Source organism: Melospiza melodia, chromosome 15 (assembly GCF_035770615.1).
Source record: "Melospiza melodia melodia isolate bMelMel2 chromosome 15, bMelMel2.pri, whole genome shotgun sequence".
NCBI lineage: Eukaryota > Metazoa > Chordata > Aves > Passeriformes > Passerellidae > Melospiza > Melospiza melodia.
The window spans coordinates 19,662,761-19,688,981 of NC_086208.1; the positions used below are offsets into that span (position 1 = coordinate 19,662,761).

Genomic DNA, 26,221 nt, shown 5'->3' on the forward strand with positions numbered 1-26,221 from the left:
ATTTGAAAGGTTCACATGATGTGGCATCAAAAATTGTTTTTAGTGTTTTTACAGCATCCCTCTGCCACTAAATAGTTGACTTGAATTTTGGAAAAAGGAAACTGTTGGTGTTTATATGTATATGTGTGTGTATATATGTATTTATAGATCCGTGTGTGTGAGTTCCAGGTGAGTTCAATAGTTTTTTCCCATGCATGTGTATTTCATACATATCTGGCTGATATATTCTATTTCACCATACACCGATTTTATAATTTATTAAATGTCAGTTAAAAAAAGAAAAAAAAAGAAATAAAAGGATAGAAAATGGGAAAGACTTATTTTTGAAACAGTCTGATTTTGAAGTGATTCAACCTCTGCTAGGAATATCTCTTATCCGGTTTAGGAGGAGATTTTTCATGGATAAGCTGGAGGATTTTTCTGGAATTGGGGCTGAGTTTGCCTGGAGCCTGCGTGTCCCAGCTCCTGGAGCATCCAGCAGGAATTTGGGATTGCTCACAGCTCTTTTCCCACTTTTCCATGGAGTCTGTGAAGGGCGACCCCAAGAGCAGCGGGATCAAAACCCCATTAATGCCATGGGAAATGGAACTGGGCAGTGTTGGTGTGCTGGGATTTGGCACTTTGGGAACGGCACCTTGGACAGGAGCATTCCCTATTCCCTGTGATCCTGCTGTGGGGAAGGCTCCAGGCCCTGCCAGGAGGGACAGGGGCCCTGCAGGATCCATGGCCTGGGATCATTCCTGTTCCACACTCAGCATTCCCGAGGCTGGGATTCCGCTGTGCCTGCGAGCACAAGTGAGCCTTGTGGTACAGTCTCAGTCTGCTTCTCCCCATTCCCTGCCAGAGTCATTCCCAAATCCCCAAACTCCCAAACTTCCAAATTCCCGAACTCCCAAACACCCAAATTCTCCAACTCCCAAACTTCCAAATCCCCGAACTTCCAAACTTCCAGACTCCAGCTCTGTGGTCTCCAGCCCTGCAGGGGTGGCCTGGGCTGTGCTCCTGCTGTGATCCCTGGAATTGCAGGTGGGATTGTCCTCGGGGTGTGCCACACGGGCTGGGGTGTGCACAGCCATGGCTGGGGGGTTTCACACATCTGGGGTGTGCAGATGTGCCTGGGATGTGCACATCTGTCTGGGGGATGTGCACACGTGTGTGGGGGATGTAACACGTGTCTGTGGGATGTGCACACATCTGGGATGTGTCCATGTGTTTGGGATGTGCACAGATGTGTGTGGGGGCTCACATGTGTCTGATAACATACATCTGGGATGTGCACATGTGTGTGTGGGATGTGCACACGTGTGTGTGGGATGTGCACACGCTCGTCTGGGATGTGCAGCCATCTGTGGGACATGCACACACCTGTGTGGGGTGTGTGAGGGACGTTCACACATCTCTGGGACATCCACGCATGTTTGGGGTGTGCATATGTGTGTCACACACACACACACACACACTCAGGTTTGGGATGTGCACACAGGTGTCTGGGACATTCACACATGTTTGGGATGTGCACACGTGTCAGACATGCACACAACACATTTGGGATGTGACACGTGTGTCACACTCTCACACCTGGAATGGGCACACATGTCAGACATGCACATACACACATTTGGGGTGTGCACACACGTCACACACTTGTGTCACGCTCTCACACTCACACCTGGGATGTGCACACATGTGTCACACACACCTGGGATGTGCACACGTGTCACATGTGTCACACTCACACCTGGGATGTGCACACGTGTCCCTGTCCCATCCTTTGGAATGGGAAATTCCCCCTGAGCCATCCCAGAGCCCCTCCAGAGGGATGGAGCAGCAATTCCCCTTCCTCTCCCTGGAGGATTCCACAGCTGGGATGGTCCAAGAGTTCCTGGGATTCTCCAGGAGCTGCAGGGCCCAGGAGTGTGAGGAGAACGTGGTGGGAATTCATTCTTTGTTGCAACTGAGCATTTCAGGGTTTGAAGTTCATTTTAGTGGGAAAAATTTTGGTTTAGCAGTGTGATTTTAGTGTATTTTATTTTTTTAAACAGAACTTAGATTTCTAACAAGGGAAGATCACTGGTGGTCCCCAAAAGTGCTGCTGTTCATGAATTAACAAAAGGGAAAAAGTGTAAATAAGGACAATATGAAAATGACCATGAATTCCATGAATGGAAAGCTCTCATCCATTGCCTTAAACCTTTTCTCTTCATTTTCCTTAGGGCATGCCAAACCAATCCATGGATTTACAAATGTACAGTAGCCCAATGTCAGTTTGTATGAAAGTACCGAGTGAAAATATTTATTATATGCATTGGAAAAAAAGAGAAAAAAACAAACCAACCCCTGGTTTACCTTTTGAATGTTCCCTGTTCCTGTAGAAATCCTTCAATGTAATAAAAAGCATTCGGTTATTCTGTGTTTCCTGAGGGGGGAAAAGTGGGAACAGAGGGTTTTCCTGGGTGGGGTTTAATCAACCTGGAAAATAAGGATCAGAGGGGGCTTCATCTGTCTGGGGATGGGGAGGTTTTCCTGGTGTGGAAAAAGGGAATTTTCCTGAGGAGGTTTTTCTTGGTGTGGAAAAAGGGAATTTTCCTGGGGAGTTTTTCCTGGTATGAAAAAGGGGAATTTTCCTGGCCCTGCTTTTCCTTTTTCCCTGTTTTTTTCTTTGTGGAGACACCAAACACCTGCTGGGCTGTGCTGACTCTTGGAGAACCAGGAGACCTCGACCATGAGTTCCTTCTGCCACATCCCCAACACTTAAATGCTTTTTAAAATGATTTTTTTTTTTACAGCTTGACACGTGTTGTCACACTCAGTTTATTTCAATAACAGTTATTATTGCTATAATAACAGATATATATAATAATATTATTTCTTGTTTTTCCAGGAATCAGGGGGGAACCCGTGGAAATGTCAGCACTAAATGAAGGCAAAATCAGGTTTTGAAAGGCAACTGATGGTTCCCGAGTCTGACTAAAAGTGGGAAAAATAGAACTAGAAACCCTGCAGGTGCTGCTCTTAGCAAAGCCCACTCTGGGTTTCAGTAGTCGACCGAGGGAAGGCAAATGTGGCGCACAAATTCCTCGTATTTGATGGTTCCATTTGGCCCCACCTTGGCTTCTTTCAGCAGGTCATCCACTGAAAAATGGGAAAATATCACTGGGATGCAATATTTGGAGGTGTTGGGGTGTTCAGAAGGAAAGCAGCACTGCAGGGTTTGGGGGTTTTGTTGGCAATCACCTCTGGGATCAGGTGAGAGTTTCACACTGGCACCAATCAGCACCTGGATTTTAACTGCATGTAAAATTCTCTGCAGCAGCAATATACATCTTTTTGAGTTCCACAGCGGGGGAAAAAACCCCACAGATTTAGTCCAGATGGGCTTTTGGGTTTATTGTGCCACTCTGAGCCAAATTTCTGACAAACTGGAGGGGTTTGGGATTTTTGCCTGTTTTTACTTTGGTGTCTCCTGCTGGCACAGGCCCTTCCTCATCCCAGAGGCTGCTGCAGAGGAGGAAGAGGAAAAAAGAGAAGAGAGAACAGAAAGAGGGAGAAGATGAAGGAGAGAGAGTAAAAGGGAGAGGAGAAGGAAAAGGAAAAGAAAGGGAAAAGAAAGGGAAAGGGAAAAGAAAGGGAAAGAGGAAGGGAAGGGAAAGGAAAGGAAAGGAAAGGAAAGGAAAGGAAAGGAAAGGAAAGGAAAGGAAAGGAAAGGAAAGGAAAGGAAAGGAAAGGAAAGGAAAGGAAAGGAAAGGAAAGGAAAGGGGAAGGAAGAAGGAAAGGGGAAGGAAAAAGGAAAGGGGAAGGAAAAAGGAAAGGGGAAGGAAAAAGGAAAGGGGAAGGAAAAAGGAAAGGGGAAGGAAAAAGGAAAGGGAAGGAAAAAGGAAAGGGGAAGGAAAAAGGAAAGGGGAAGGAAAAAGGAAAGGGAAGGAAGAAGGAAAGGGGAAGGAAGAAGGAAAGGGGAAGGAAAAAGGGAAAGGAAAGGGAAAAGGGGAAAGGAAAGGGAAAAGGGGAAAGGGAAAGGAGGAATTTGGTCCCCGAGGGAATTGCAGGTACCTTCCTCCTCGGAGAGCTTCTCCCCCAGCCGGGTGAGCTTGGCGCGCAGCTCGGGCACGGCGATCACTCCTCGCTTCTGCCGGTCAATCATGGCCAGGGCTCTCAGGATCTCCTCCTCGGGCTCCTCCTGCTTCATCTGCCTGTACATGATGTTCAGGAAGGTGGAGAAGTCCAGCTCTGCGTTCCTGTCTGGGAGAGGAAGGGCAGATCTTCTGGGAATGGCTCCGTTTGGGGGCTGGATCCAGGGCTAAACATCCCCCTCATCTTCTACCAGTTCCCTTTCCTGGCGTTTCCTTTCCCTGATCTGGATCAGGGCACGTCACAACTTTCTCCTAAAACAGAATCCCTAAAAAATGGGGTTTTTTTTCTCCTAAAATCCCATTTATAACTCTGTTCAATTTGTGCTCTGAACTCAAATCCTGAAGTTTTAATCCCCCCCCACACCTGATCTCACAATTCCTTGGGTTTTGTGCTTTGTTTTTCCCACAGATCTTCAGCTGAACATCTTTCTGTGCTCTTCCACCTCTGCTGGTTGGCCTGGACAGTCTCCCACCCCCCCCCTCCTCCAAATCCATATTAAATGTTTGTCTCCTGCTTTTTTAGGGATTTTAATGGCGCTGTTCTGATTTGTGGGCTGGATTTAACACATCACAACAGCTTTCTGGAGACTGCTCCGGGTGGATGCTCCCTCCCGGAATATCCCAGCTCCAGGAAAAGGGGATTTTTGCACGTTTGATCCCCGTTGTGGTGGCTGTGCAGGCGGCTCACCGATCCTGTGCAGCTGCAGGTGTCTCTGCACCTCTCCTGGCGTGGGGCTGGCTCCCAGGCACCGCATCACTGCCAGCAGGTCCGACGCTTTGATCTTCCCTTTTTGTTTCTTGTCGTACAGGGAAAAACATTCCTTGAACTCTAATTAAGAACCAAAGCTGGGTCAGCCGCAGGATCCCATTGAGGCCGGGCCGGGCCGGGCAGGATTCCAGCCGGGATCCGGTGTCGGCCCCGGGGTGTCGCCTTTCCAGCGGGGCGAATGACGGGCAATTAAAACCCCGAGCGGCGCTAAGTGGGGCCCTCGGGCTGAGGAAGCGCCGATGGGACGGGAAAAGGGCTGGGAAAGGGCAGGGGTTTGGTTAAAAGTGATTTTCCTGCATTGGTGGGTGAGAGAGGGACGGAGGAGGCTGAAGGAGGGAGGGGGAGGATGATGGAGGAAGAGAAGGAAAAAAGAGGAGAGGAGGAAGAAGAAAAAGAGGAAGGACAGAAAGTAGAGGGAAAAGAGGAAGGAGGGGAAGAAGGAAACGAAAGAAGAAGCAAACTGAAGAAGAAAAGGAAGGAGGAGAGGAGAGGATGATGGAGAGGAGGATGCTGGAGGATGTTGGTGGCGGAATATTTTGGAGATGGAATATTTTGGAGGTGGAAGCTGCCGAGTTCTCCCCGCTCTCCCGCAGCTCCGCCCGGCTGCAGCTGACCCAGATCCGGCCGGCTCTCTCCCGGCTCCCTCCGGCTGCAGAAACCCCGCCTGGGCTGGTGCCACCCCGTCCTTGTCCCCTCTGTCCCCAGCCCTCGCTGCTGCCCCGGGGATGCTCCGGGGCCGCCCGTGGGCGCCGTGGCCTCCCCTGGCCCGGCCGCCTCCTCCGCTCGCCGATCCCTCGGCGGGGCTGATCAGATTTGCAATAATACTCCCATTAATACTCTCATTAATGCTCTCATTAATACCCTTATTTCAGCTTCCTTCGGCCGTTCCCGGAGCAATCCAGCCCCGGGCGCGGTTCCGCTTTCCCAGCGGGAATTCGGATCCCCTGCGCCGCCTCCTTCCTCCTCCTCCTCCTCCTCTTCTCCTCCTCCTCCTCCTCCTTCCTCCTCGCGAGCCCCAGGACGGGACTGAACCCCGGAATTCCCGGGTGTTTTCCTGGGGATGGGCACCGGGCGCTCCCTCCCGGCTGCTCCTGCCCTGCAGAATTTCCCTGGAATTTGGGAGATTTCCCTGTTTTCCCAGGCAGCCGATCCGGGACGGAGGGACAGCGAGCCCACACCGAGACGCTTTGGGGGAAAAACGTCATTTTTTATATAAATCTAAATTGAATCTCGCTAATTAACGCCCGAAGCGGAACAAACTCATACCTACCATTAATTTGATCCTGGGACAGAAACTTTGCCTGGAGCAGGAACGGAGAGGAAAAAAAAAAAACAAAAACAAAACAAAAAAAAACCAAAAGGAGCAGCTTTAAATGAGATTTGGGGGCGCAGAGGGGCCCGGCGGGGCCCGCCCGCGTCACTCACCATGGTTTTGGGGCCAATTCGTGGGGTTTGGGGTCCCGGCGGGAGCGGAGGCGGCTGCGGCACTTTTGTGCTTTATTCGGGGCCAAAGTGCGGCCGGGCGGGCGGAGGCTGTAATAAATACCCGCTGCCATGGCTACGGGGCTGAGCCCGCTCCGCTCTGCTCCTGCTCCTCCTGCTCCTGCCGGGAAAAAACATTTCCCAGCCGCTTTGGGACGGGGATTTGCGGCTCTCCGGGGCCCCAAAACCGCGGGTTTGATCATCCCAAAGAAGCGCACCTGGCACTGAGCTTGGCTGCTGGGAGAGGAGGAGATAAAAATCTAAAAATTCAGAATAAAAATATTCCGAAATCCAAAATTCCGAAAATTGCCAAATTAAAAAAAAAAATAAATCCAAAAATTAAAAAAAAATATCCCAAAATCAAAGAATTCCAAAATAAAAAAAATTTAAAAATTTCTAAAATTCCAAAATAAAAAATGCAAAAAGAAACCAAAATGAAGATATTCCAAAATCCAAAATTCAAAAATTATTCCCAAATAAAAAAATCCAAAAATTCAAAAAATCCAAAATTTCCAAAATTAAAAAAAAAATCCCAAAATTCCAAAAACGAAAAATCAAAAATTAAAAAAAAAAAAAAAAAAAAAAACAAAAACAAAAAAAATCAGAAAATTCCAAAACCCAAAAGGGAAGGGCTGGGGGCTCTGGAGAAGGCTGATGGGGATTTCTGGATCTGCAGGAGGGTTCGTAGGGAAGGGCTCTGGTTTTATCCCAAATTTCACCTGCTGATTTCCTCCTCCCAGCCCTGGAGCTGGAGCTGCTCAGCCCTGGCTCCCCTTTCGGGCTGGTTTGGGGGAATGCTGAGGAATTCTGAGGAATTCTAACGCCCTGAGTGAGGGCTGAAGGTGCTGGGGCAGAGATCCTGGGAGTTCCCCCTTCCCGATAGATTTTGGGGCTGTTTGTGGGGAATTTCCCCTTTTGTGTGAGCTGAAGGTGCTGGGCCAGAGATCCCCGGAGTTTCCATCCTTCCTGAAGGATTTTGGGTTGCTTTGTGGGGAGTTCTGAAGGATTCTTAAGTATGAGTGAGAGCTTCTGGTCTTCGTGCACAGACCCCTTAAGTTTCCCCCCTTCCTGATGGGTTTTGGGGCTGTTTGTGGGGAATTTGCCATTTGTGAGAGCTGGCAGTGCTGGTGCACAGACCCCAGGAGTTTCCCTCCTTCCTGATGGATTTGGGGCTGTTTGTGGGGAATTTGCCATTTGTGAGAGCTGGCAGTGCTGGTGCACAGACCCCAGGAGTTTCCCTCCTTCCTGATGGGTTTTGGGCTGTTTGTGGGAACTGCCCTCTCCTGCCCCATTCCTGTGCTCACCAGTGAGAGCGAGTTAATTCATTTTAATTAATCCCCTCCCCGACCAGCAGTAATCACCACACAGCCACCACCACTCAGGAATTTATTGGAAACACATGAATCTACATTAGAAAAACTAGATTTCTTCTCTTTTTTTTTTTTTTTTCTTTTCCCCCCCCCTCAAAAATACAAAAGCTTAGAAAGCGTCCTTGGCTGCGTGCAGGTTGTTCATGTGCAGGGTGTAGAAGGCCCAGGGCTCGGGGATGTAAATCACCCCCGGGTACTTTTTCCGCAGGATTTTGTCATTCCAGAGCCAGCCCACCCAGGCGGCGATGAGGAGCAGGGTGATGATGAAGGAGAGGAAGAGGAAGAGCCCGTTGCTGTCCAGCACCAGCCCCTTGCGCCGCTGGTGCATCACCAGCGCCATCATGGCGAAGAAGGTGAAGATGTAGAGGATGAAGATCTGGCCCTCGGTCACCAGGTACCTGCGGGGACAATTCCTGGGGATCCCGGGCTGCTGGAGAGCATTCCCAGCCCCTCTGGGATCAGTTTTGATCCTGGGATTGCAGGAAGAGCATTCCCAGCTCTTTTGGGATTCACAGGGAGAGCATTGCCAGCTTTTCTGGGATCAGCGGTATCCTGGGATCACAGGGAAAGCATTCCCAGCTTTTCTGGCATTATTTTGGTCCTGGGATCACACAGAGAGCATTCCCAGCTGTTATGGGAGCAATGGTGATCTTGGGATCATGGGGAAAGCATTCCCAGCTTTTCATGGACCAGTTTTGATCCTGGGATGCAGGCAGAGCATTCCCAGCTTTTTTTGGGATCCTGGGATCACAGGGAGAGCATTCCCAGCTGCTTTGGGATTACTAATGATCACAGAACCCACAGGGAGAGCATTCCCAGCTTTTATGGGATCAGTTTTGATCCTAGTAATCACAGGGAGAGCATTCCCAGCTGTTCTGGAATCCAGGGTGATCCTGGGATCACAGGGAAAGTATTCCCAGGTTTTCTGGGATCACTGGGAGAACATTCCAGGCTGTTCTGGGATCAATTTTGATCCTGGGATCACAGGGGGAGCATTCCCAGCTCTTTTGGGATCAGTTTTGATCCTGGGATCACAGGGAGAGCATTCCCAGCTCTTTTGGGATCAGTTTTGATCCTGGGATCACAGGGAGAGCATTCCGCAGAGCAAAAGCTGCCCTGGGGAGCCCTGGGGAATGGAGCAGCTCTTCCTGGAGTATTCCTGGGTATTCCTGGAACATTGCTGGGTATTCCTGAGGAATGCCCTCCCAGCCCGAGGCACTCACCAGTAGTAGAGGCTGCTGGGCCCCACCAGGAGCAGGGCAGCCAGGGGCATCCGGCTCTGCCCCGCCGCGGGCGTGAAGCACCCGGTGAAATAAATGAACAGGATCAGGAAAAACGGGATGTACCTGGAAAAAACAGCAATTCCCAGAGCTGGGAGGGGCCTGCAAGGGACTGGAACTCCCCCAGATCCACCCCACACCCGGAGCTGCCCCTGTGCTGAGCCTGGGGAAGGAGCAGCTGTGGGATTCCTCCTGCTGCTGTGGGATTCCCTGCTCAGGGGTTCCTGTAGCTGTGGAATTCCCTGCTGTGGGGTTCCTTGCTGTGGGATTCCCTGCTCAGGGATTCCTGTAGCTGTGGAATTCCCTGCTGTGGGGTTCCTTGTTGTGGGATTCCCTGCTCAGGGATTCCTGCTGCCTCCCCAGGGCACAGAAGGGGCTGGGCTTGTCCTGGGCTCTGCAGATCCAGAGAATTCCCAGCCTGGGGCAGGAAAAGCCTGGATTTGCTGATGAAGGCAGAGCTAGGTTCCAGCTGCCTTGGACAATTCCAGCAGGGCATTCCTAGGCTCCTGTGCTCCTAAAGGATTCCTAAAACCCCCAGAACTCTTCTTCCTTTTAAAGGGCTCCAAAGGATGGGGTTTGCTCCTTCCCAGCACTCCAGGAACCCCAAATCAGCCAGAAGAGATTTCCCCAGGATCACCTGGAGTGGATCCAGGTCTAGCCAGGCCCTCCTCTTGGGATGTTTGGGGTATTTTGGGATATTTGGGGTGTTTGGGGTATTTGGGATATTTGGAGTGTTGGGGATGTTTGGGATATTTGGGGTGTTTGGGATGTTTGGGGTATTTGGAGTGTTGGGGATGTTTGGGATATTTGGGATGTTTGGGGTATTTGGGATATTTGGAGTGTTGGGGATGTTTGGGATATTTGGGGTGTTTGGGGATGTTTGGGGTATTTGGGATATTTGGAGTGTTGGGGATGTTTGGGATATTTGGGATATTTGGGGTGTTTGGGGTGTTTGGGGTATTTGTGGTGTTGGGGATGTTTGGGGTGTTTGGGGTGTTGGGGATGTTTGGGGTATTTGGGATATTTGGAGTGTTTGGGGTGTTTGGGGCACATCTGGGGGTGCTGGAGGAGGAACCTCCTGTCCCCCTGGAAGGACAAGCTGCTCCTCTGTCCCTCCAATCCCAAAATACCCCTGAGCAGAGGGGATTTTCCAGCGATTGCCAGATCCCCCCTAATCTGGATCCTAATCCTAATCCAGGCCTGGCCAGCAGATCATTATCCCCAGCCAGCTCTGGCTCGGGGTTATTTTATTCCACTTTAAGCCCTGCCCTTCCCCCTGTGCCATCCCATGAGCTGTGGGCCTGCTGGCATCACTCACCACATGGAGTGCCCCAAATACTCGTCGTAGTAGTAGAGCAGCTCGAAGGAATCGATCTGTGGCAGGACACGGGGAGAATCCCAGTTAGCAAATGAGTTAATCCCAAACAGCTTCATCATTCATAAATCCAGATTTTAGAAATGCTTGAGCTCAGCTCAGTTCCTTACCAGAGTCTCAGGGTGAAGGTTCCTTTATCATTTACAAATTCAGATTTTACAAACCCAGCTCAACCCCTTGCCAAAATCTCTGTCTTGAGGTTCCTTTATAATTTATAAATTCAGATTTCAGAACCCAGCTCACCCCCTCACCAGGGTCTTGAGTTTGAGGTTCCTTCATAATTTGTAAATTCAGATTTTTAAGACCCAGCTCAGCCTCTCACCAAGGTCTTGGGTTTAAGGTTCCTTTACCATTTATGAACTCAGAGCCCAGCTGAGCCAGGTTTGAGGTTCCTTTACCTTTTACAAATTCAGATTTCAGAGCCCAACTGAGCCAGGTTTGAGGTTCCTTTATAATTTACAAATTCAGTTTTCAAATCGTGGCTGAGCTCTCACCAGGGTCTCAGGTTTGAGGTTCCTTTATCATTTATCAATTCAGATTTTACAGACCCCGCTCAGCCCTCACCAGGGTCTCAGGTCTGAGCTTCCTTTACCACTTACAAATCCAGAATTTACAAACCCAGATTTTACACACCCCGCTCAGCCCTCACCAGGGTCTCAGGTTTGAGTTTGAGTTTCTTTCACCATTTACAAATTCAGGCTTCAGAGCCCAGTTCAGCCCTCACCAAGGTCCCAGGTTTTGAGTTTCCTTTCCTATTTACAAATTCAGGTTTCAGATCCCTGCTCAGCCCTCACCAGGGTCTCGGGTTTGAGGTTCCTGATGATGGGGTTCTCCCTGACAGACAGGTGGTGCTGGTACCCGCTGAAGATCAGCCGGTGGTTCACCGAGTCTCCCACCAGGTGGATGCTGGCGCCCATCACGAAGGTGATGATGCTGACGTAGACCATGGACCTGGGCAGGGTCTTGGGGGACCTCTCGATGAGCTGCAGGCACAGGGAGGGTGGGAGGATGAGGAGGAGGAGCAGCAGGACATGGCAGCTCCTGCCCTCGCTGGGTTTTGGGGGGTTTTTTTGCAGAGCGCTCAGAAATTCATCACCAAAAATCCCAGAATGTCCTGAGCTTGAAGGGACCCAAAAAAATCATCAAGTCCAACTCCTGACTGACCTCATATTGGGGTCAAAGGCACAGGTTTTGTGTGTTTAGCACCAGGAGCTGATGAGTTGGGCTGTGCTGAAGAGAATGGATTGCCTTCTGCAGGTAAGGCACCTGCGTCTCACCAAAATCCAATTCCAGGCACTCTGCCTTGCACTGAAAGTTGCTACTACAACAGATCCCAAGAGTTTCATGTCATAACAGCAACAGATAGCCTTGGTTTATTGGGATAGGAATCAGAAATGGCATTAAGTGCAATTTTAAATGGACCCAAGCTAAATATTCCAAGACAAATGTTGTCATTCTGCCAGGGTGCTTCAAATCAAGGGTTACAGGCCTGGTTTTCAGCACTGGCCCTCAGGCCCTCAGGTTTTAAGGACCTTAGGTTTTAAAGGTATAAACTCAGCCAATCCCTTTTTCTCAAAGATGTAACAACCTGTCCTGGCTTAGGATAATTTAAAGGGGTTTCTGCTGCATTCAACCCCAGGATTTCGTTTGGTTTGCTGTTAACGAGGGTTTCCCCATCAAAAGGCCGTGGTTCTCCTGCCTCTGGAGAGGACTGGGAGGTTGGATGTGCCCTCCAGTGGCAGCAGAGCCTCCAGCACAGAGCTCCTCACACTTCCCACCCCGTCTGGACACTTCAGGATCCCCCAGGTGAACATTTTGGGGTTCTGTTCCCTTCCTTCCCCATGGAATGGGACTCGGCCCCCACAGTTTGACCCCACAGCCAGGAGGAGCCACAAAACCACTTGGGGCAATTTTTGGGCACCACTTTCAGTGCTGGGCTCCCTCCCTGCCCCATCTCGAGCACCTGAGGCTGGCTCAGGGTCCAGGACAAGCCTTGGAACAGCAGCAGGAATTTTGGGATGCAGCTCCACGCTCAGCTTGCACAGCAGGAAGAGCTCCCAAGGCAGATCCCAGCCCCAGGAGTTTTCCAGCTTTGGCTGGGTCAGCTCTGGGATCAGCCAGGCCCCCCCCCACCTCCCTAAATCAGCTTTGCAGCCCTCCCCAGGCAGGGAAAAGCTCCTTATTTGTGTTTAATTTTGACCTTATTTGGGTTTAATTTGGAGGCTTAGCTTTCCCTTCCCCTGGAGCTGCGGCACGGACGTCACAGGAGGACAAGGAGAGCACAAGGTCCTGGGGGGGACAGGAGGGTGGGACACGTCCCTGGGCCAGGGAGATGCACCCTGGATCTCCCTGTGGGTGAGCCCTGCAGAAACCACCTGGGAAAGGTCAGCTCCCACCTCCTGGATATTCCCTTTTTGCCCCCAGTCCCGAAATCCTCCCGGGATATTGAGAGGGAATCATTTCCACCTCAGGCCGTAATTCAGTTCCCAGCTAATGAAGGTTAAAATAGATTTATAATTGCTTTCTCCTCAAGTGTTTAATGGGAAAAGATTCCTAATGATCTGACAGGGTTTCACCTCGTGAATGGTTCATGGGATCCAGAGGTTGGCAGCTGGAGCCAGATAAATTCCAGCTCCAGCCACAATTCCAATGTCAAAGATCAAGTGGGATTAAGCTCTGAACAATTCAGAAAATCCACTCTGCTTCCAGCTGCCTGTTAAGCCAGGGGTGGATATTGTCCTAAAAATATCATTTGGGAACAGCTCTGGCCCCTCCTGAGGCCAGAATTCCAGGGGAAGTGATTTGCTTTGGATATGCAGGAAATTAAAAGGTGGCACCACAAATCCCTTCTGGAGTGGGAAATTCCTCCTTGCTGGAAGGAATTTGGGAATAACCAACATCCTAAAATCCTCTGAGCCTTTGCAAAACCTGGAATGGAAAACCTCTGAACATTCCCAGGTTTACCTTCAGCTCTGACTCCTCCTGGAGTGAGAATTCCAGGGGGATTTGCTCTGGACATGCAGGAAATTGAGGTGGCATCACAAATCCTCTGAACTCTTCCTTACTGGCAGGAATTTGCGAATAACCAACACCCTCAAAACCTCTGAAACTTTACAAAAGTGGGAATGGGGAACCCCTGGACATTGCCAGGCTTACCTTCAGCAGCAGGAAGGGGGTGATAACGTTGTAAGCCATGTGGAAATAATCTCCAGCGCTGGGTTTGTTCAGAGGGAACCATTCCAGAGGGAGGATGATCTGAGGAGAGAGGGAAGAGCAGCACATCAGCGATCGTGGCAGAGGGAAAATGTTGAGATTGCTTGGGAATGCTCAGCTGGGCTTCAGAAGGTTGGCAGGGACCACACTGGGCAGCTCATCTTGGAGCAAACTTCCCAAAGATCACCCTCTGGAAATTTCCACTCCCGTCCCTGCCCGGTGCTGGCAAGCTGTGGGGACAAGGAAAGGATTTGGGATTCCCAGATCCTCCTGAACCTTCTGCCAGCTTCCAGCTCGAAAAAATTCCATTGAAATGGAATGGCCACTCCTGGGAGCTGCAGCCCCAAACTCTGGAATGCAGGCAAGGAATGGGGAAGAGCAGGTGTGAAACAAAGGTGTCGGAGAGGTGACAGGGAACAGAGGCTGGAGCTGGCTTGGCCCCAGTGCCACCAGAGCAGGGCAGTGGTCCCAGCTCCTCCAGGACACCCCCCGGCCGTGTTCCCTCACTCACCATGGCGATGGGGCGCCCAAAATCCAGCACCCAGTTCTGCAGGGTGAAGTAGAACCACAGGTCCAGGTGGAACGGGGACGTCTTGAAGGTGTCCTCAGCCTTCCCTGCCCCGTGCCTGGAGGGGACAGAGGGACACGGAGCTCTGGAGCAGCTCTGGGAGGAGGCAGAGCTGTCAGCCCACGCCAGGGCTGCGCTTCCCCGGCTCTGGGAGCTGCGGGATGACAAAGCTGGGGAGCAGGCAGGGCAGGAGAGCACCAGGCTGTCACCATCCCTGACCCGTCCCTGTGGGGAGGCTCCTCCCGGCCTCTTCAGCAAGGTGAAAAGTGCTGAATTAAGTGCAACTATTTTTAACTTTTGCATGATGAAGCAAAATCCCAACTCCCAGGAGTTGAGCTGAGGGCTGAAAATGCGGCGCTGCCCGGCGGGATTCCAGCGCCGGGATGGGATGCTCGGGATGCAGCGTCACCTTCAGCTCCTGCTCCAGCCCCCTCTGCCGAGGATCCAACCCCGAGGATGCAACCCCGAGGGAGCCTTTCCATGAAATGCACCCCCAGCACCTCTGGACCTTCACCTCCCTGCAGGAAAAGTGCATCAATGCCTCTCCTGGTGCCCAGACCAGAACGGGATCAGCTGGAGCAGCCCCGAGCTTGGGCTGCCCGTGGTCCGAAGTCCATGGAAGTGTCCCTGCCCTGGACCCACAGGATCTTTAAGGTCCTTTCCACCCCAAATCACTGTGGGATGATTCAATAAACACCGAGAGCTGGAGGGTGAGGATGGGGTACCCTGGATGAGCTGGGAATGCTGTGGCTGCCTGGAAGAGTCTGCCAAACCCTGGATCGGCTGGGATAACCCAGGTACGCCGGGATGTCCTGGACAAAGCTGAGTGGGGGAACCTTGGGGGACCCCGACCCTGGGGACATCTCGGACCCTGAACCTGGGGATATCCTGGACCCCGACCCTGGGGATGTCCCGGACCCCAACCCTGGGGATATTTTGGATCCCGACCCTGGTGATGCTCCGGACCCCGCAGCACCGGGGGTGGTACCCGGGAAGGGGCCGGGCTGTCCCGGGGGGCTCGGGGCGGGCTGATCCGGGGGGGTTGGATGCGGTGAGGATCCCCAATGAACCCGGGGTGGATTTTCCCGTTCCCGAGCCCCGGCCGCGCTCACTCACCTGCCCGGGTAGAGCGGCCCGGCGGGCGGGGGCGAGCCCGGGGCCGCGGCCGGGAAGGGCCGGCGCCGCGCCGAGCCCTGCATCCGCCCGGCCCGGGCTCCCGGAGCCGCTCCCGGGGCCGCTGCCGCTGCTGTGGCGGTGCCGGGGCCGACCCCGCTGCCGGGAGCTCCCGGCCCGGCCCCAGAGCAGCGGCGGCTGCGCGGGGGCGGCCCCGGGCCCGCCCGGCGGGGCGGGGGCAGCGCCGGCCCCGCTCCGGGCCCGGCCCGGCCCGGCCTGCCGGTCACACACCGGGAGAGCGGCGGGGTCGGGGTAACCCCGGCTGTGAGGGGCACACCGGAGTGCTCCGGACTGGGATCAGGGAGGAGTCCCCCGGGGATCAGGGAGGAATCCCCCGCATCCCCGGGCAGGGGCAGCGCCGGCCCCGCTCCCGGCCCGGCCCGGCCCGGCCTGCCGGTCACACACCGGGAGAGCGGCGGGGTCGGGGTAACCCCGGCTGCGAGGGGCACACCGGAGTGCTCCGGACTGGGATCAGGGAGGAATCCCCCGCATCCCCGGGCAGGGAACGCTCAGGGCGTTCCGTGCCGATCCATCGCTCCGAGCCCCGGGTTCACGGGGAATGAGGAGCTGGAGCTCTCCGGGGGTCTGGCCACGCTGCTTTGCCCGAGTTTCCATTGCCCTGGGTTATTCGCAGTGGGTGCCCTGCTCTGTTCGCTGCCTGGTTTTGGCTGGATAAATCCATGGGGATGGGGTCGCGCCCAGACAGGGAGGGATTCGCAGCTTTCAGGGCTGAATTTGTGGTCGCTGGGCTTTGGAGTTTTGGGTCTAAATCCAAAGGTGAGGTGCATCCTGCTATGGGCAGGGACGTTTTCACAGGATTATCCCCGGTTATCCTGTCCAACCTGGCCTTGGACACTTCCAGGGATGTGGCAGCCACAGCCAGGGCCTCCCCATCCTCACAGGGAAGAAAGTTTGAGGCACCAAACCCCTCCAGGAGGGCTTGATCTGGGCATGGAGGCTCCATCACCCCTGGGTGGGAGCTCCGTGTGTCACACCCTGTCCCCGTTCCCTTGGATGTGCATAGTGTGACACGGGATGGGAACAGGACAATCCGTGGGAGGAGCTGTGTGTTCCACTGAGGAATTCTGGCCTGGAATTGTGGTCCCAGTGAAGCTGAGGGGGCTCACAGCAGCAGCAGAAGGGAGATCTTGGTCCCTCTCGAGGAGCAGGGGACCCTCCCCACACCATCCCTGCTCCCCCAGCAGGACAGGGGTGACACCTGGGGAAATAGCTCTGAAAAGTGTCGGAGATCACCAAGATAACGGAGCCACTTAATCTTACCAGGACCCTGCTTGTCACCCTGAGCCTGACACGGCTTCATGGCTCTAGACAGGGCTGGCCACGGCCTGGCTCGTGTCCCCTGGTGTCCCCTGGTGTCCCCCGGGCTCTCCGGGCTCCGGCTGCTGCTCCATGAATAATGCACATCCCACAAAGGGCCGCGGCTCCGGTGTCAGGACTCCAGGTTAAAAATTAACGGGGCTGAGACCGGATCCCCCACAGGACAATGGGGCAGCAGATGGGCCCGGGGTGGTGTCCCCTTACTGCTGGTGGCTCGTGTCTCCAGCAGCCAGGGAGGTGGCCCAGCAGGGGGTTGAGGTGACAGGTGTGTGACAAGGGGTCCCCAAAACCAGGGGTGAGGGTCCTGCGTGTGCTGGGTCTGGCTTAAAAACCCAAACTGAGCCCAACCCAGCCCAGCGGAACCCAACCGAGGTCAGTCCAGTCTCACCCAACCCAACAAAACCCAGCTCAGCCAGACCCAGTCCAGCTGAACCTGGCCCAGCCCAGCCCAAATGAACAAATTCCAGCCCAACCCAACCCAATCCAGTCCAACCCAACCCAACCCAATCCAGTCCAACCAACCCAACCCAACCCAACCCAATCCAGTCCAATCAACCCAACCCAGTCCAACCCAGTCCACCCAATCCAACCCAACCTAACCCAAACCAGTCCAAACCAACCCAGTCCAGTCCAACTAATCCAACCCAACCCAATCTCCCTCTCCACACTCCCTGACAGGAGGGGGCAGCCAGGGAGGGTCAGGCTCAGCTCCCAGAGAACAGGGAGAAGATTCAAAGACATTTTCTTAAACTGCACCAGAGTTGAGGTTTAGGTTGGATATCAGGAGGAATTTCTCCATGGAAAGGGTGGTCAGGGGTTGCTGGGGGGGGTTTGGAGTGCCCATCCCTGCTGGTGTCCAGGGAATTCCTGGATGTGGTGCTGGTGACACGGTGGGACTCAGTGACCTCTCAGGTATTTTCCAAGCTCAGTGGTCATGCAGTGGAAATGAGGATGAAAAGCTGAGCTGGTGACACAAGCAGTTGTCTGTGTTATTGTGTTTTGGGGATGTGCCCTGGCAGTGCTGCTGATGCTTTAAGTTTCAGCTTTCCTATTTTCCAGATTCTGTACTGCATTGGTGTATAACTGAACTTCATATAAACTATTACCAAGTTCTCTTCATGGTTCAGTCAGACAAAACAATCCTTTTCCAGGCCTAGAACCAAGGACGCCGCTGCAGCTTCAGGCCCAAAAAGTGCAAACAACAGCGAATTGAGGAGAGCAATCGGGAGGATGGGGCTGCATAACCTGGAGCTGGAATTGGACAATTAACACCAATATGGAAATGGATCAAAACGTATAAAAGTGTGAAAACGTGTGACCTGGAGTCCAACTCGGGTGTAGCCACGGCCAGGCCCTTGCACTGCCCAAGGTGTATCCTGTGAAGGCCTTTAATAAATCCCTGCTTTATTCCTTGAACTCTGCCCGGCTGTGTTGCCGCAGGCCCTCAGGCCCCGCTCCCGGCCCGGCTCTGGGGCCGCCGGCGCTCCCGGAACGCGCTGCCCGGGCGGCCGCTGCCGGCCGGCCCCGCTGCGGCGGGCGGGCGCTGCCGAGCGGTTCCGGGGCGGAGCGCGGCGGTGCCGGCCGGGCCCGCGCTCCGGGCGGGGGGGCCGCGCCTTGCCTGCCGGGCGGCGGCTGCGCTCCCGCCGGGGCCGGGGCAGCAGCGCCGGGAGCGGGGCCGGGGGCGGCGGGCCCCGGGGCGGCCGCATGTGCGCCCCGCGGGGCGCCGCGCCAGGACGGAGCGGGCCGGGGCAGAGCCGGGCCGGCCCGAGCGGGGCCGTTGCGGGCGGCGGGGCCGCGCGGAGGCGGAGGCGGCCATGGAGGGGCTGGCGGGGTACGTGTACAAGGCGGCCAGCGAGGGCCGCGTGCTCACCCTGGCCGCGCTGCTGCTGAACCGCTCCGAGAGCGACATCAAGTACCTGCTGGGCTACGTGAGCCAGCACGGCGGGCAGCGCTCCACGCCGCTCATCATCGCCGCCCGCAACGGGCACGCCAAGGTGGTGCGGCTGCTGCTCGAGCATTACCGCGTCCACACGCAGCAGACCGGCACCGTCCGCTTCGACGGGTACGTGAGGCCCGGCCCGGATCGGACAGGCCGGGCGCGGCCTGGGCGGCTCGGGGAGAGCGGGGCTGGGCGGGCCGGGCGGGCCTCGGGCGGCTCCCGCTGCTCCGGGGCTCGGCGGGGCTCGGGAGCCTTCCCAGCGCAGGGGGTTCCGTGAGCCGATGGGCTTTGTGGGTTCTGTGGTTCGGTGCTGGGTTCTCTTCAGCTCCGGCTCTTCTGTGACGTGCTGGTCCCAGCTCAGATTATTCCGTGACTTGGTGGTGCTTGTGGATCTCCTACAGCAGAGTGTTCTGTGACTTGGTGGCCCGTGTGGGTATTTTTCAACTCGGGCTATTTTGTGATTTGATGCTCCTTGTGGGGCCCTTCCAGCTCTGTGTTCTGTGACTTGATGGTCCTTGTGGGTTCTTTTCTGCTTGGGCTGTTCTGTGACTTGGTGGTACTTGCGGGCCTTCTCGACTCAGGCTGGACCTTGAGGGTCTCTTCCAGCTCAGGATTCTGTGACTTGTTGGTACTTGTGGGTTCTCCCTAACTCAGACTATTCTGTGACTAGCTGGTGCTTGTGTCTCCCTTCCAGCTCAGGACATTCTGTGACCTGGTGGCCCTGGTTGGCCCTGTCCAGCTCAGCATTCTGGGCTTTGATGGCCCTTGTGTGTCCCTTCCAAGGCTGTTCAGTGATCTGTGATCACTCCTTGCCCTCTGTGGGCCTCAGCAGAGCTCCCAGGAGGATCTGATCTCTGATTTTCCCAGGCTGACAGGTTGGCAGTGCCCAGGGTCCTCCTTGCTGCTGTTTTTAGAAATGAATTCGTGACATCCCCACCTAAACATCACGTGGGTGTTGGAGGCCACAGTGAGGTCACAGTTTGGTGATTTTCTGGTAAAAAATGCCTGTGTGGTTGGAGATCTCACCTGATGCTTTATGAGCCATAAATGACTTTTCCATTTAGGAATTCCCCACGTGAAGCTGTGGACAATAATATTCACAGGATAATATTCACAGCCCAGAGAGCTTCTGCTGGGCCAGAGTGGCCTTTTTGGGGCATTTTTGCTGCTGCAGGTGACAGTGCCATTGGGAAGGGTTCTCACACTGCTCAGTTTTCACATGCAGAACCACTTCCCTGTGTGGTTTTTTTATTCCTTCCTTTTCCCTTCCAGCTCGGTTTGTTTTGGGTCTTTTTGTGTGCATTTTTTTGTTGTTGTTGTTGTTGTTTTTTGGTGGTTTTTTGTGTGTGTGTTTTTTTTTTTTTTTTTTTTGTTTGGGTTTTTTTCTTTGTGTTTTTTTTTTTTTTCTTTTTTTTTTTTTTTTTTTTTGTTTTGTTTTGTTTTGTTTTGTTTTGTTTTGTTTTGTTTTGTTTTTTCCCCAATCAGAAGCAGGTTGAGAATTCCCGGGGTGCAAATTCCTGGAGGAAGCACCTCCTGACAGACAGCAGATGCTGGAATTGTGCCTGGCTGGGTGGGGATGTTTTCCAGAGGCTGTGCCTGGCACGGATTGAAGGAGGAGTTGTGGGAGGCACAGTGGATGCAGAGAGAGGAGCAGAGCCCATGTGATCCCCGGGGATTGTTGTTCCTCAGATAAGGTGGTGGCTCGGCAGCTCCTCTCCCTTGGGCTTTCCACTTGGACCCTCAAAACACCAGCAAATCACCTCGGGTTCATGGAGAATCCCCCCTCCTGACTCTCCTCCTGCTTCAATGCATAAATATTTCAATGGAGTTATTTACAAAATCAGGAACTCCTCACTGGGAATTCTCTCTGAGATCCTGAAGAGCCTCTGGAGGTGTTGGATTTACAAACAGTTGCTGTGGAGCTGCGAGGACTTTATAATAATTAAAAATTGCTGTGAAAGTGCAATTTCAGCTGATCTTACCATATTTTAACTCTGGGGAACGTGGCTGTTTGAAAATATTTGTCCTTCCTGTGTGTTTGGGACTTGCCCTGAGGGTGTGCGAATCCTGCCTGTTTCTTTATTTAAATCCTTCAGAAACCAGGGAATGGGAAAGGCAAATCTTTTATTTTGTGTGCTGGGTTTGAGGGAATAAAAACAGCTTAAAAAGAAGGATCTGTCCCCTCATTTCCCCGTTATTCATGTGACACAGATCTGTGGAGCAGCCCAGCCCAGAACTTCTGCTTTTTTGGGTTTTATTTTCTTCCTGAAGTTCCATTTGTGTCACCAAGTTGCCAGGCTGATTCAGGGCACGGGATCTCAAATAGGGAAGCACTGGGGAACTGCAGCTCAGGGAGAGGGGACAGGCGAAGTGATTGGATCCAAGTTTTGAAGCCAGGGCTGTTGCTGGTGTCTAAATCTGATTTTATTGTGTGTCAAAAGATCAATTTTAAGGTTTTTCTTGGTTTTTAATATGTCACTTAGTGGCACTGAAGGGGTCATTTTAGAACTCTTCTTGCCAGACCTCTCTAAACTGAGGCTGGAGTTTGTGAGTGGGATCTTCAAGGTGGCCAAACCCCTTTGGCAGCCTTGAAGCTCCAACTTCCAACGCTCCGTGTGCTCCCTTGGCCTCATTCCTTGGCCATGGCGATCCCGGTGAGTTCCTCGGAGTCCAGGGATGGGCTGGCTGTGAAATCCCCATTTTGGTGGCTGGGTGCGGGATGCTTTTGGAAGAGCGTCAGCCTAATTCCCTGTCCTCTCGTCCCCAGCTTCGTCATCGACGGCGCCACCGCGCTGTGGTGCGCGGCCGGCGCCGGCCACTTCGAGGTGGTCAAGCTGCTGGTGAGCCACGGCGCCAACGTCAACCACACCACGGTGACCAACTCGACGCCGCTGCGGGCGGCCTGCTTCGATGGCCGGCTGGACATCGTCAAGTACCTGGTGGAGAACAACGCCAACATCAGCATCGCCAACAAGTACGACAACACCTGCCTGATGATCGCGGCCTACAAGGGCCACACGGACGTGGTGCGCTACCTGCTGGAGCAGCACGCCGACCCCAACGCCAAGGCCCACTGCGGCGCCACCGCCCTGCACTTCGCCGCCGAGGCCGGGCACCTGGAGATCGTCAGGGAGCTGGTCAAGTGGAAGGCGGCCATGATGGTCAACGGCCACGGCATGACGCCGCTCAAGGTTGCCGCTGAGAGCTGCAAGGCCGACGTGGTGGAGCTGCTGCTGGCTCACGCCGACTGCGACAGGAGGAGCAGGATCGAAGCTCTGGAGCTGCTGGGGGCCTCGTTTGCCAACGACAGGGAGAACTACGACATTTTGAAGACTTACCACTATTTATATTTAGCCATGCTGGAGAGGTACCGCGACAGCGAGAACGTCATCGAGAAGGAGGTGCTTCCCCAGATCGAGGCTTACGGAAACAGGTCGGAATGCAGGACCCCTCAGGAATTAGAGTCCATCAGGCAGGACAGAGATGCCCTTCACATGGAAGGCCTCATAGTGCGGGAGAGAATCCTGGGCTCGGACAATATCGACGTCTCCCACCCCATCATTTACCGGGGCGCGGTCTACGCGGACAACATGGAGTTCGAGCAGTGCATCAAGCTCTGGCTCCACGCCCTGCACCTGCGGCAGAAGGGCAACAGGAACACGCACAAGGACCTGCTGAGGTTCGCTCAGGTCTTCTCCCAGATGATCCACCTGAACGAGCCCGTGAAAGCCAAGGACATCGAGAGCGTCCTGCGCTGCAGCGTGCTGGAGATCGAGCAGGGCATGGCGCGCATCAAAACCACGCCGGACGCCGACATCCACACGGCCATGGACAACTACGAGTGCAACATCTTCACCTTCCTCTACCTGGTGTGCATCTCCACCAAGACGCAGTGCAGCGAGGACGACCAGTCCCGCATCAACAAGCAGATCTACAACCTGATCCACCTGGACCCGCGCACGCGCGACGGCTCCAGCCTGCTGCACCATGCCGTCAACTCGGGCACGCCCGTGGACGACTTCCACACCAACGACGTGTGCAGCTTCCCCAACGCCCTGGTCACCAAGCTCCTGCTGGACTGCGGCGCCGACGTCAACGCCGTGGACAACGAGGGGAACAGCCCCCTGCACATCATCGTGCAGTACCACCGGCCCATCAGCGACTTCTTGACGTTGCACTCCATCATCATCAGCCTGGTGGAGGCCGGCGCCCACACGGACATGACCAACAAGCAGAAGAAAACCCCTCTGGATAAAAGTACCACCGGGGTGTCCGAAATCCTCCTTAAAACTCAAATGAAGCTGAGTCTCAAGTGCCTGGCTGCCCGCGCCGTGCGGATCTACAACATCAGCTACCAAAACCAGATCCCCAGAACTCTGGAGGAGTTTGTCCAGTTCCACTAGGCCGTGTCCAACCTTTTGTGGTGGTGCTATCCCGGGACAACACCAGACAGCAGAATACACCCGTGTCCATGAAGTTGTTTTTCTCCATTCCTTTGGTTTTGGGTTCCCCTGGATTCCGTCTGCGGCCTCAGTTCTCGGGTGGAGATGGTGGAGGGCAGGGGGGCAGGAAAAGCCACATCGTTGTCCTGTAGTTGAATCTGATGTTTGAGATTTTGGTCCTTTTCTTTTTTTGATTCAATGAATCCCTTCATTAGCTCTTGGTTTTCTAAATGACACGAGAAGAATCCCCCAGGTAACTCCTGTCGTGTCCGACACGATTCGCACAATTGGATTTCAAACTCCTCACAGTGAGGTGGGAAAAGAAAAATTGGGAATTCTGTGGTAGTTGGGTTAAAAGTGGAGTGTCCAGCCCCAGAGCAGTGCGTTGCTCTCATACCTCACTGTGCTTTTATGCCTTTCAGCTCGTGCTGAAGATGTTGGTAACATTTTAAAAGTTGTGTTTTAAATCAAAATTTACAGCTACAGACGTGAGGGATGCTCTGTTAGGAAATGCAGGTGGAAATTCAGCTCTGAGGGGCTGAATTCCATTATCCAGCTCTTCACTGACACTGCTCCAGTAAGTGCTGAGTAACCTATGGACAAAAACCACTTCCACGCCGACCGAAAATAACCGGAATCATTGTTTCTTTTTCCGTAGCTCCGTCGCTCCTATCCAAACATCATGCATGGATCCCTAGAAACTGGGTAGGGAATTTGTGTTTGTGTGTGTCCCAACATTTCAAAGTGCTTTGGACTTGGGTTTTTTTCTGTTGTTTCGACGCTCAACACGCACCTTTTTTTTGACTCAAAGTCTGTCCAGCTGCACTCTTGGATTCCAGATGCTGTATCTTCCTAACGGAGCCGTCTGCCGCCAAAGAGAGTCTTCCTTGAACCTGGCTTTTCCAAGAAGCGTTGGAGTCTGTGCCTCCCTGAATTGGACTCGAGGATTTTTCATGGTTTTTACTCCTTCCAGTAGGAAAATCTCTTCTTAAAAACTGATTTTTACAAAAAAAATTAAAAATTCTCCTCTCATCAGCCTCTTTGCTGATGAGCGAGTGATTGTACGGGGACGTTGTCGCTTGAGAACTTTTGGGAGAAGTGGCAGATGCTCCAGCAGGAAAGTGTCACTTGTTGGGACAAGGCTCCTGAACCCTCTGTTCCTTTCCCATGCAGCTTTTTAACCGTCAGGATGAACGAATGTTCCGTGGGGTTTTTTTAAAAACAATCCAGGTAGAACTTTCAGGCGAGATTTGGGGCACACGTTTCTATTTGTATGACAAAGAAATAAACATTGAATGTGGAATTACCTTGGAATTCCTGTTTTTTTCTCCGGGGTTTGTGTCCTTTGAGGGAAAAGCTTTAGGGTTGGGTTTAGGATCAGGTTCTCCGAAGGAGCTGTGACTTCCACATCTCTGGAATTGTCCTAAGGTAAGTCTGGGCTAGTGGAAGGTGTCATTTTCCTGAGGAGAGGGTTCCCAAGTAACAATAAAAATTCCTGGCTGTTGATTCCAAAACACTTCCAAGCAGGGGAAGCTCTTTGCTGTGGAAAAGCTGCTCCTGCCTCTGGCCTATTCCCGGTTGTTATCCTGCTTCCCAGTGAATTCCTGCTGCTTGCTGTCATGGAATGCTGTCCTGCCACCTTCCCCGTGTCACCAAGAGCTCTTGGCAAAGGGGAGGGAATACCTGTGCATGCAGCCTTGGGAATCCTGAGATCTCCAGGATCTGGAATTTTCCTCCCCAGTATTAGACACTGTGAGGTTGCCCTTGCTCCCCTGTTATTTAAAGCCCCTGATAAAATTCCTTGGAGGCTCCAGGTGCTGTTTTCCCTGGAAAAGCACAGTGAGGTTCCTGAGAAGAGCCGGGTGCTGCCAGAGGTTGGGATGTGGTTGACGGAGCAGGATCAGCACTGGGAGAGGCAGAAATAAACCCGGCCTGGAAATAAACCCGGGGCTGAGCCAGGCCTTGGAATGCTGATCCTGCTGTCCCGAGGGATCCAGAGGGTCTGAACCACCCAGGGATTGGGGGCAACCTCCAACCCCACCAAGGGTCCTGGAAATCTGGGATTCCCAAATATTCCTTGGGAATGGCTGGGGAGGGGAGCAGGAATGGGGCAGCTGCAGCCTGAGCTCCACAGAAATGTGGGAATTGTGTCCTATATATAGATATATATATATATCTATATATATATATGAATTTATATATATAAAATATATCAATGTATTTATATATATAAAACAAATCCATGTATTTATATATATAAATATATCAATGTATTTATATATATATGTCAATGTGTATATATAAAAATATATCAATGTGTGTGTATATATAAATATATAGATGTATGTATAAAAACATATCAATGTGTATATATAATAGATTTTATATATTTACAGAAAACATTACAATATTGTTGTATTTATATAAATTATATCTAGATATAGAAATAAAAATATAAAGTCTATATTTTTACATACATGCACAATATATTTTCTATATTTTATGTATTTATATATATACATACACACACATATATATACGTTATACATGTGTATACACACATATTTTATATACGTACATCTATGTTATATTTGTACACACACACACACTTATATATATGTTTTTCAAAAAGTCTAGCCATAAATTTATTTATAAATCTATATGCACATATAGTGTGTGTGTGTGTGTGTGTAGATATACATCCATAGATATAAAACCACAATGCATATATACATATTTATGCATTTTTGGTATACATATACATATAGATATATACATATATAGAGATATATGTGTATATATATATATATGTGTGTGTGTGTGTATATATATATATATATATATATATAAAAATCCTGAAGTACCCTGTCCCTTCCTGCCTGCTCTCCATCTCTTTCCCTCCATGTGCCAGGATCCAGATCCTGGGAATGTGGTAGGGAGGATCCTGTGGGATCCCACTGGAGCTGAGCTCCCAGATCCCAAGTTGGGCTCTCCAGCATTTCCCCGCACCCCAGCTGGCCCCCTGAGCTCCCAATCCATCAAAAACTGGGAAATGCAGAATTCCCACTACAGCTGAGGGTTTAATTTCTGATTGGGGAAGTTTTTTTATCCCATTTTTTCCCATGTTTGGGTCTTCCAAAGGCTT

General features: G+C 52.4%; 3 protein-coding genes and 1 long non-coding RNA gene across 6 annotated transcripts; 2 read left to right on the top strand and 2 right to left on the bottom strand.

Moving 5' to 3' along the window:
* Positions 1-2,795: 2,795 nt before the first annotated feature.
* Positions 2,796-6,439, bottom strand: CALML4 (calmodulin like 4). Of its 3 annotated transcripts, XM_063170013.1 has the most exons (5): positions 6,322-6,439; positions 6,167-6,197; positions 4,816-4,956; positions 4,048-4,236; positions 2,796-3,132 (listed from the first exon to the last, which is right to left on the bottom strand). In XM_063170013.1, exons 1-5 carry the CDS (start codon positions 6,322-6,324, stop codon positions 3,035-3,037), a joined length of 462 nt encoding a protein of 153 aa, XP_063026083.1. In that variant the 5' UTR covers positions 6,325-6,439; the 3' UTR covers positions 2,796-3,034. The 3 variants fall into 3 exon arrangements, with proteins under 3 accessions (XP_063026083.1, XP_063026085.1, XP_063026084.1); XM_063170015.1 differs by lacking the exon at positions 6,167-6,197 and having other exon boundaries at positions 6,322-6,387; XM_063170014.1 differs by lacking the exons at positions 6,167-6,197; positions 6,322-6,439 and adding an exon at positions 5,758-5,848.
* Positions 6,440-7,750: 1,311 nt separating this feature from the next.
* CLN6 (CLN6 transmembrane ER protein) lies at positions 7,751-15,383 on the bottom strand. Its single transcript, XM_063170016.1, has 7 exons — positions 15,301-15,383; positions 14,128-14,242; positions 13,560-13,658; positions 11,198-11,386; positions 10,347-10,402; positions 8,972-9,094; positions 7,751-8,146 (listed from the first exon to the last, which is right to left on the bottom strand). Exons 1-7 carry the CDS (start codon positions 15,381-15,383, stop codon positions 7,858-7,860), a joined length of 954 nt encoding a protein of 317 aa, XP_063026086.1. The 3' UTR covers positions 7,751-7,857.
* On the top strand, positions 14,772-18,111 carry LOC134425408 (uncharacterized). The gene is made up of 2 exons (XR_010029672.1): positions 14,772-14,981; positions 17,847-18,111. It is a non-coding gene; the product is annotated as an uncharacterized LOC134425408 (long non-coding RNA).
* A 379-nt stretch (positions 18,112-18,490) lies between these two features.
* On the top strand, positions 18,491-24,382 carry FEM1B (fem-1 homolog B). The gene is made up of 2 exons (XM_063170017.1): positions 18,491-18,757; positions 21,402-24,382. Exons 1-2 carry the CDS (start codon positions 18,510-18,512, stop codon positions 23,035-23,037), a joined length of 1,884 nt encoding a protein of 627 aa, XP_063026087.1. The 5' UTR covers positions 18,491-18,509; the 3' UTR covers positions 23,038-24,382.
* Positions 24,383-26,221: the final 1,839 nt, after the last annotated feature.